General features: G+C 51.6%; 1 protein-coding gene across 1 annotated transcript; it reads right to left on the reverse strand.

Annotated features, from left to right (window-relative positions):
- Positions 1–402: 402 nt before the first annotated feature.
- Mmab (metabolism of cobalamin associated B) lies at positions 403–9,664 on the reverse strand. The gene is made up of 9 exons (XM_048342796.1): positions 9,480–9,664; positions 7,998–8,059; positions 5,085–5,178; positions 3,935–3,992; positions 2,854–2,926; positions 2,535–2,632; positions 2,032–2,096; positions 1,454–1,513; positions 403–758 (listed from the first exon to the last, which is right to left on the reverse strand). The coding sequence occupies exons 1-9, from the start codon at positions 9,593–9,595 to the stop codon at positions 668–670; spliced, it is 717 nt and encodes a 238-aa protein (XP_048198753.1). The 5' UTR covers positions 9,596–9,664; the 3' UTR covers positions 403–667.
- Between the last annotated feature and the right edge of the window lie 260 nt (positions 9,665–9,924).

Below are 9,924 nucleotides of genomic sequence, written 5' to 3' on the forward strand. Positions count from 1 at the left end.
TAACACGTGCCAGAGATGAAGCCTGTCTGTGAGCGCCTTGCTCTTCCCACGACCTCCCTGTTAGAGGGGGGTTCTCTAAGCCACACCCCCACAATGCAATCCAAAGCCAGTGCTGCTGGGGCCTGTGGCTCTGAAACAGCCCTTCCCCACCCCGTGGCAGTGATGGGTTGCTCAGAGGTGACCAAGCTTCCCAGTCCTGCCTGCCTCTCCTTTATAAACGTGACACTGAAAGCCCCATTGACACAAGTAAATCACACACTTCCAAGGGCCTCAGTACCATTGCAAACCCTTGAACAACCTGAGCTGGCAGCAGGAGAGGGGTTCACTCTTGAATGCATTATCTCCCTCCCTCACAGGCACACACACACACACACACACACACACACACACACACACACACACTTGTTCTTTCCCACTTTTATTCTTTCGTCTGCAAAGCTCCTTTTCCTCGCAGCCATCTTGCTGGTCTCTTCTGCAACAGAGTTGACCCCAGTTCCGCAGAGATGCAGGTTAGAAGCCTGGGAAGGCTGTGGAAAGGGGCAGGGGATACAGTGCAGCTGAGCCTGCACCCCTGGGAGTGAGCTCTTTAGGCCCCAGGAGGGCAAAGGGCAAAGGGCAAAGGTCACAGTGGCCACCAGGTAGGGCTGTGTCATCAAGGCACAGTGAGTCAGGCTCCGTCCCTTTTCTTGTATATTTTCTCTTGGTTGCCTTCCTTCATGGCTGCATATCTGGCTAAGGTGAAGAGGTAATCGCTGAGCCTGGAGGGCAGAGAAGCAAAGAGAAAGATCTGAAATGAGTTACCCAGTGCTAGCTGCGTTCTGCTCCTGTTAGCCTTCCAAGGAGGAACAGCAAACCCCGAGCCCCAGGAGTCTGTGAGGAGCGGTGTGGACAGGCTTGAAACCTTGACACTGGCCCACAGTTGGGATCATTTTTTGGAGCATCCCTGAACCCTACCCACTAGATGCCAGTGGCACCCCTAGCACCCAGCTGTAACCATCAAAAGTGTGTACAGGCACTACTGAGTTCCTAGCAGAAGCCTGGGCCTGGAGTATTATAGTGCCCAGAACCTAGTTCCCCTCCTTCCTCCTGGTGGGAGATCGCCATACCTGTCCCCAGGTGTTTGTGTGAGTCCCCCCAACCTGTCCTGTGCTGGCCTTGCTGACCACTGCTGCCCTGAGCCTTTTCAGGGAAGGGAGACTGGCTCTGGAGAGCAGACTTCAGGTCACTATCAAGACACCTCCCCAAGGCCCCACTTGGCCCCCTGTCCTTGTGATTAGCACCATCTCCTCACAAGAGGAAGACAGAGCAGCCTTCCCTGAGCCTGGCACGGTGCTGGGCACACATCGCGCACCTATGACCACGTGGGAAGTAGATGCGAGCAGAGGAGGCAGCCCCGCACTTCTCCACACCTGCGGACTGCCGCTCAGTCCCACTGCCAAACCCCCACGAGTACCTGTTCAAGAACTTGGCCACGTTTGCATCCGTTTCCCCCGTTTGGACTAGAGGGACCACGCTGGGAAAAAGAGGAAACAGTCAGGCCATGTGGCGGGACCTGGGGCCCATGTCCTGGCCAGTATTTCCCAGCTGAAATGGCCAGCTTCCAGCCTCCCAATCACTAAGGTGTGACTTAGAGCAGCTGTCAGGGGAGAATTTGGGATTCCACAGTGGCTCATGTGTACACACCAGACAGGTCAGGCTGGGGCCTTGTCTGCCCTACCATGGACCACTTGGGCTCAGCCCTGCCCTTCAGAGGGCCTTGGGGCCTGCTGACGTGTATGACTTTACAAACAAGCGACATTTCTTCCTTCAGAAGCCCAAGTTCCATGACCTAGGATATGCCTGAGGCTCGATCTGGGCCTAAGAGCTTTGTGTGCAGTACAAAGCCTTCATGCCTAGGAAGAGCTCAGGGTTTGACACAGATAGACCGATATTCTGCTATGGGCTACACAGGTGACCCCAGCCATGATGTCACTGCTGGGAGCCATCTCTGAAGTCCTAGAAAGTGGGCCTCTGCTGTGTGTGCGGTCTTACCGTCGTTCAGCCCGGCGGCACACAGCCCGACACAAATGCAGGGCTGCACTGCTCTTGCCTCCAGACTGAAAGAGAAGGAAGTGGGTGTTCATGCTGCAGATGGGTTCCTAGAGCCCCAGGCCCGGCCCCCGCCCCCCACCGGAAGAGTGCTGCTCAGGGCCACTGCATGATGCACACAGAGGGACTCTCCTCCAAAGTGTGCAGAGCTGGTGAGGGACATGAGGCTGGCCAACAGGCCTTGAACTCAGGGTCAGAGCACTGTCCCTGAGCTGCTTTTTGTTCAAGGCGCGCACTCTACCACTTGAGTCATGGTGCCACTTCTGGCTTTTCCTGTTTACATGGTACTGAGGACTTGAACCCAGGGCTTCATGCATGCTAGGCAAGCACTCTAGGACTAGGCCACATTCCCAGTCCTCCTGTTGCCATTGAAGTCCAGGGGTTCTGCCTATACACAGGGCCTGCACCCCCTTCCCTTCCTAGTGGAGGATGCTGGGATGGCGTACCGGCAGAATGAAAGCTGTGAGAGGGGGCAGCTGGCTGGTGTACTTGTCAATCCACTGCTCCAGCTCGAGGATGCGGCTTGCCTCGAATGTCACCCGCTCTGAGGAGCCACAACAGGGAAGCTGCCACGAGGCTACGCCCACCAGACATAGGAAGCCCCACATCCTTTCTGCTGGGGCGCCTCCCCCACAATGGCATCCAGCTACTGGGGGACATCCTTCCCTCCCACCCAAGTCAGCCCTGGGGTGACACCAAGGAGGTATCCCCCAACCCCCACAGCCCTCTGCATCCCCCACACCCCCTGCAGGGTCAGAGGATTACTTAAGTGGGCCTCCCGAGCTGAAGAGCGCGGCGTGGCCAGGGCAGCACCCACGTCCTGCAGCGTGCACTGGATCTGGGGAGCGAGCGAGAGTGACGGCGACCTGTGGCAGGGGTAGAAAGGGTGCGATTCCCCGCCGGGGGTATCACCCAGCCCCAGGCACAGCTGTCCTGTTGAGGGACTGCTGGACATGGAAGGGCACCACGTCTTCATGGCCCACCCAACCCGTGGCAAAGAGGAGCTTTCGGGCCTGACCCCAGTCCCTCGCCCCCGGCCTTCATGTGAGCTTCCTTCTCACTAGGCTCCAGTTTGGACCAGTTCTATTTTATGTATTTATTCTTTTTTTTTGGGGGGGGTGCTGGTTTTGGGGCTTGAACTCTGGGCCTGGGTGCTGTCCCTGAGCTTTTATGCTTAAGGCCAGCACTCTACCACTTGAGCTACAGCTCCACTTCCAACTTTCTTTTGGTAGTTTAGTGGAGATAAGAGTCTCATAGACTTTCTTGCCCAGGCTGGCTTCGAACCAGGATCCTCTTCTCTCAGCCTCCTGAGTAGTTGGGATTACAGGCGTGAGCCACCAGCACCTATCTGGGCCAGTTCTAGACTTAGGCCAATGCACAGATAGATAGCTTGGGCATATTCCAAAGCATTCCGGGATGGCATCCCAGCAGAGGCCCCTCTGCTCCTGGGACACAGGGCCCTGGTAACAAGCAGGAGTCCTGTGGGCTGAGAGTGGCTGAGTTTCCTGGTTTGGGGCTACTGCCTTTTGGGCCATTCTTTATCGAGGGGGGCTGCCTGTGCCTTGTGAGATGTTTAGCCCCTGATCTGCATTCACAGATGCCAGTAGCAAGCCCACAACAGTGGGACAACACCAAGGCCCCTGGCTGGTGGTGGCTCTCTTCCATCCTCCCCTCACTCAGCACTGTGCCAGCCCTCTCCCAGGAAGGACTGCCTCTGAGTGTCCCCATTCTGCAGGTGCATAAATAGCTTATGAGAGAGTGATTGGCCCCGGGTGACCAGAGGAAACCACAGTGAGATTACAAATGGAGTTGTGGCTCCATGGTGGGGCGAGACTGTGTTACTTACGTTCTCAAGCTCATTGGCAAAGGTGTGGCCCTTTTCTGTGATCAATTCCATGGCAAACCTACAAGGAAGTAGAAAGCATTTGCTTCTAATCTAGTGCTGTGAGACAAAAGGTCCATCGACAATGGTCATGGCTGTCCTTTTCTCGCAGGCCAGCCTTCTATCCCTGCTGTACCCCTGCTATTGTCTGTCTGGGTAAAAAAATCTCATAGTCTACCGACCACTGAGACCTGACAGCAGGGAATATGAATGTTAGCTTGACAATGACAGCAGCTAACATTACTATTACTTGAGCAGGCCCTGGATGGAGGGAGAGCGGACACACACACACAGAGAGAGATTTATCTCATTTAATCCTCACAAGAACAGAGATGAACAGTGTTATTGTGATTGTTTGACCGAACCTTAAACCGAGGCTCAGAGAGGCTGCACAGCTCATGGGCAAGAGGATCAGAACTTAGACCCAGTTCATTCCTATACCCCTGGAACCACATAGTTCTTGGCTACCCCTCCCACCTCATGGTGTCAGGCCCATCTCACAACCGACTAGCTCTGCCTGGTGAGATCTAAGTACCAGGTCAGTCCCTGGGGAGCGCTCAGTGCCAGTATGAGCTTCACCAGGACCTGTGGTAGCAGCTCAGACAGGCCGCTCTGCCAGCCTGGATCTCAAAGGGAAGCCATCACCCTGAGGCAGGCTTGAGTAGGAGCAGGAAATGTACCTGTGGTTGGGAAGCCAGGAGGTGTTGGAGCTGCTTGTCATCACAGAGTGCACTGGCCCATCCTGGCTAATTTTTGGAGTGACCTTTGTAAACTTTTGCATATTTATAAAACAACATACACTGTGTCCTATTAACACGCCTCTCTCCTGAGTGGCATACACATTCACCTAGAAAGTGGGGGGAGCAGGGATGGAGGGGAAAGGTCGCTTCCCGGGACCACGGGAGGGACACATGCTGGATGGAGGGAGCAGGCAAGGCTAGGAGGGAGAAGTGCCTGCAGCTTGCAGCCCTGCCAAGCCGATAGCCTCTGCTTCTGGCCAAATAACGTGGACAACTTCCAGGATCACCAATACTCTTGAGAGTGTCACGAGGAGGGCACTCACCGGTGCCCTGTGATTCAGGCTTAACCTCAAGGCCAAGCCAGTGTCCCTTACCCAATAGCTGAGCTTAGCTCATCTGTAGTTCCTACAGCTTCAAATACTTGGTCGTCTTTGCGTCTCCTTTCTCCTGTGAAGGTGCTGGAAAACCCTGCAGAAAGACACTTGGTTAGTTTTTCCTGATATACCATGAAAGGAAGGAAGGAAGAAGGGAAGAAGGAACAGAGGGAGGGAGAAAGGGAAGGAAGGAAGCAAGCTAGCTAGCTTTCAGAAACTATCAGAGTGGTTCAAGTGGTTAGAGCACCTGCCTAGGAAGTACAAGGCCCTGAATTCAACCCCCAGGACCACCCCCCACAAAAGCTTTTAACCTGAAGTATAACATAGAAAGTGCAATGATAAATGCACAAGCTTATGAGATGTATGGAGTGAACACACCCTGGTGTTCTATCTAGCCCTAGGTTCCATCTCCAGCATTCTCAAAAGAAATAAAGAGATCCCTACCCCCAAAAAAGAATCATGTAGCAACTATGCCACTTAAGAAAACAAAGCCTGTGGACTGGGAATATGGCTTAGTGGTAGAGTGCTTACCTAGCATACATGAAGCCCTGGGTTCAATTCCTCAGCACCACATATATAGAAAAAGCTGGATGTGGTACTGTGTCTTAAGTGGTAGAGCGCTAGCCTTGAGCAAAAGAAGTGCAGGGGAAATGCCCAGGCCCTGAGTTCAAGCCCCAGGACTGGCAAAAAACAAAAAAACCAAAGCCTGTGTGTTACATTACACTTACACTTAAGCTCTTCCTCAGTCTAGGTTTGTGGTGCCTGAGGCTATCAAGGAGACTGGTGTGGCCAGGCCTTGGCCTGGCACTCACAGGTAGACCGTGGTTTTCTGTTGAACACAAACATGTCATAGAAAACCATCAGAGGAGCTTCCCTGTGATAAACCAAGACCAGACAAAACAAGGCCAGTGAGTCACCAGGCCTGAGCCCAGAGTGCAGTCCCCTTCCTGCCCAAGTGACGGTTGCAGCTTCACCAGGGCAGCTGCAACACCTGTCTTCCCTGTCATGTACAGAAAAATGATCACAATGCCAAAACACACAATGAGCCCTGCTTTGGGGCAGTGCCCAAGCCACAGCTCCTATAATAAGTCTGGCACCTTCCTACAGAGCCGTTCCTAGTTCAAGGCCAGGCTATTCAGAAAGCCAACAGCCAATGGCCCCAACCATGTCTGAGTCCAGGTGTTCCAGGAGGTGTTTGGCTGGATGCCATACCTAACATTTGTTATTCCTGTGTATGTTGTTTTTTGGTTGTCATGGTAACATATAAATGACTTGAAATTAACTTTTCTTGTTTTTTGAGACAAGGTCTTTCTTTGTAAGTAACAGTAGGTTTTCGTTGTTGTTTTGTGCTGGTACAGGGGCTTGATCTCAGGTCCTAAGTGCTGTCCCTTGGCTTTATTACTCGTGACTAGAGCTCTACCACTTGAACCACTCCTCCACCTCTAGCTTTTTGGTGGTTAACTGGAAATAAGGGTCTCATAGACTTTCCTGCTCAGGCTGTTTGAACTGCAGATCTTAGCCTCCTGAGTAACTAGGATTACAGGTGTGAGCCACCAATGTCTAGCTTAGCTCAGGGTAGTCTTGAACTAGTTACTAAATAGCCCAGGCCAGCCTGGGATTTGTTTTTTTTTTTTTTTTTTTTTTTTTGGCCAGTCCTGGGCCTTGGACTCAGGGCCTGAGCACTGTCCCTGGCTTCCTTTTGCTCAAGGCTAGCACTCTGCCACTTGAGCCACAGCGCCCCTTCTGGCCGTTTTCTGTATATGTGGTGCTGGGGAATCGAACCCAGGGCCTCATGTATATGAGGCAGGCACTCTTGCCACTAGGCCATATCCCCAGCCCCAGCCTGGGATTTGTGATCTTCAGGCCTCTGCCTCTCAGGTGCTGAGATAATAGGTGTGTGCCACCCTACCCCTCCCATTTTCACTTTTTTTTCAGTGTAGAGGTCAGTAGCCTTAATTATCATATGCAGATGTTTATACTTTTACTATTTATCTATACAAAAAGCATTGCCTATTAGTGACCTGCATTGCTTCAGAAAATGATATTGTGCTGATGATATATTTTTCTGTATCCTTTTCTGTACATTATGTTCTGGTATTTTTTAATTATCAAAAATAATATAAGCTCATTGTAAAAAGTAATAATATGCATACAGAGTGTTTTTTTATTTTGTTTTTTGGCTTTTTTTTTTTTTTAACCAGTTCTGGGACTTGACCTCAGGGCCTGAGCATTGCCCCTGGTTTCTTTTTGCTCAAGGCTAGCACTCTACCACTTGAGCCACAACACCAGTTCTGGCTTTTTCTATATATGTGGTGCTGAGGAATGGAAGCCAGGACTTCATGTATACGAGGCAAGCACTCTACCACTAGGCCATATTCCCAGCCAGAGTTTTTTTAAAATCTAAATAGATTAGGAATATTTAGATAGTTTTGTAACTTGTTTTTGTCTTCTTTGATGAGGTTCACACTTGCCTCAAGCAAGCCTCTACCACTGAGCACTGAGCCACACCTGCCCCAACCTACCTTCCTTTCCCTTCTCTCTTTTTTCCTCTTTTTTTTTAGCACTGGGATTGAATTTTTCATCACTTCAGCCATGTCTTCAACTCTTTATTTTTCAGGCAGCTCTTGCTTTTGTCTAGGGCCAGCTTCAAACCTCCAGCTTCCTATCTCCACTTCCCAAAGAACTAGGATTACAGGCATGTACCACCCTATCTGGCCTTGCAACTTGTTGGTTTTTTTTTAAATCATTTAATATATTCCAGGCACTTTTCATTTCTCATTATATTTTTGTCACACATATTCAGACCTATTACATCATTTCTAGTGACTATAAGGAAGTTGGAAGAACTTCCAACTGATGTCTGTCACCTGTGGTTTTTTTTTGTATTGCACTTTTGATCTGTCCCCACCCTACCTTTATCTCCTGTTTTGGTGTAAATCTTGGGGATCTTGGGTGTCTTTGAGGAAGGTTGAGGCCTAAGGGGAAGCAGACGAGAAGAGGCAGTAAGTGGGGCAGCTTATGTGGAGACTTCCAACAGTGGCTCTTGGTTTGCTGCTTGCAACCTCGATGGCAGCATTTGCCCCATACTTCTGGTTGATACCTTTCCTTTCTGAACCCTCTAGTTGCAAGCTGTGTGTAGGCAAACTCTGTGTCTTTCCCTCATCTCTATCTGAAGAGTAGCTGGTGTTGAGCACTGCTCACTGTAAATGCTCAATTAATTCTTGCAGAAAGAAATCGATCATTTCCCATAATCCTTGCACCACAGCATACTATAGGCATTTTCTCCTGGAATTAGCCCTGGAATTTCCCCATAGTCACAAAGATAAGGGCTACCTTTTAACTTCATGGCTGTTGTGATTTACCTTCCCAGGTCAACCAGGAGGGAGGAGGCAGAGATAAGATTTATGACCAGAAATGTCCCACTTCACACCCCAAACTGTGACCTCACTTCTCCTCTAACTCTTGCCTCTAGTCCTCACAATTCTGACTCTTTAACCACCAAATCAGGGGCAGAAAATGGGGCCACTTCCATTCTACAAGGCTTCAAGTACATTCAGCAATTTAAACAAAACGAAACAAAAATCCAGAAACAAAATTAAAAAACTGGAAAAATTGGGTTTGAGCACTGGCATTTTCTTTAAAGAAAAAAAAATTTTTTTTCTTTTTGCTTTTTACATTTTGTGGTACTGAGGTTAGAACTCAGAGCCTCACAGTTGCTAGGCTGGGGCTGGGTTTTAATCACTTGAGCCCAGCTTTTTGCTGGTTATTTTGGAGGTGGAGTCCTGGGGATGTCCACCCTGTCTGGCTTCAAACACTAGTCCTCCACCTAGCAGCCTCCTGAATAGCTAGGATTGCAGCAGCAAGCCATCAACTCTCACTGACATTTTACCTTGCTGGGACTTTTGCCCACCCCGCAGGACTGCTAGGCAAATGCTGTCACCGAGCAACCCTCCCCGCCCCCACCGTCCCACCAAGGTAACATCCCCTGGTCCTCCAACACTCGCCCCCCTCTGGCATTTCCAAAAAGCTCTTGAATAAATAGCTCTTCATGGTAAAGTGACATTAGGAAGTTGTGCAAAGAGTTAAGCTCGGGGGGCACCAGATGTACGGATCTTAATTCGGGGCAGTGGGCCGGGCGCGAGGTCGAGGGCCGCGTTTCGGAGAACGTGCCGAACCCTTCTTCCCATCACGTCGGAGTGCCCGTGTTCGAAGCGGCATCAGCTGTTTGGGGGCAGGGTGCTACTTGCACCCGAGACGGCCCGGCAGGCGCGGACAAACCCCGTTCCCCGCCTCAACGTGGCCGCGGTGACGTCAGAACACAGGGGACGTCACCGGGGAGACGGTACCGGAACTCCCCGCACGTGTCCCCGAGTCCCCTCCCGGCCAGATACGCACCTGTCCCCGTCTTCCTCGCCCTGAGGGGCGCGGCTTCGGAAACGGGGACATAGTAACCGACTAGCGCCAAGGTACCCGCGCAGGCCAAGGCGGCCCCCCAGGAGCCACACAGCCATGCGACGGGCAGCGCCTCGCGGATTGACCCCACCGGGCCTCCGTCTAAGACCCAGGGTGGCTCCACCCACCACCGGCCGCGCCACCGCTCCGTTCTCATTTCCCATTGATTCGTGGCTCTCGCACCAGGGCGGGACACTCCCAGGGATTTGTTTTCCATTGGCTCAAAGAAGGGGGGTGGGAGAAATTCCTTGACAGCTTTGTTGCGATTCCTATTGGCCAATGCTCAAGCCAATCGGTAAAGGGACTCCCGGATCGCGCGCTCTGATTGGTCATATGGAAGGACAAGGGCTCCTCCCACCGGGCACCGAGCTCGGGCAGGAGGAGCCCG

Source organism: Perognathus longimembris, chromosome 3 (assembly GCF_023159225.1).
Source record: "Perognathus longimembris pacificus isolate PPM17 chromosome 3, ASM2315922v1, whole genome shotgun sequence".
In the NCBI taxonomy this organism is placed as follows: Eukaryota; Metazoa; Chordata; class Mammalia; order Rodentia; family Heteromyidae; genus Perognathus; species Perognathus longimembris.

Bases quoted from the DNA above. Each gene is read 5' to 3' on its own strand.
- Mmab (XM_048342796.1), bottom strand. From the start codon at position 9,595: ATGGCTGTGTGGCTCCTGGGGGGCCGCCTTGGCCTGCGCGGGTACCTT. The intron at 1,514-2,031 runs GTAAGACCGCAC...TCTTTTTCCCAG, and splicing joins TGCCGCCGGGCTGAACGACG to CGTGGTCCCTCTAGTCCAAA. The intron at 759-1,453 runs GTACTCGTGGGG...TCTGCCCTCCAG, and splicing joins GTGGCCAAGTTCTTGAACAG to GCTCAGCGATTACCTCTTCA.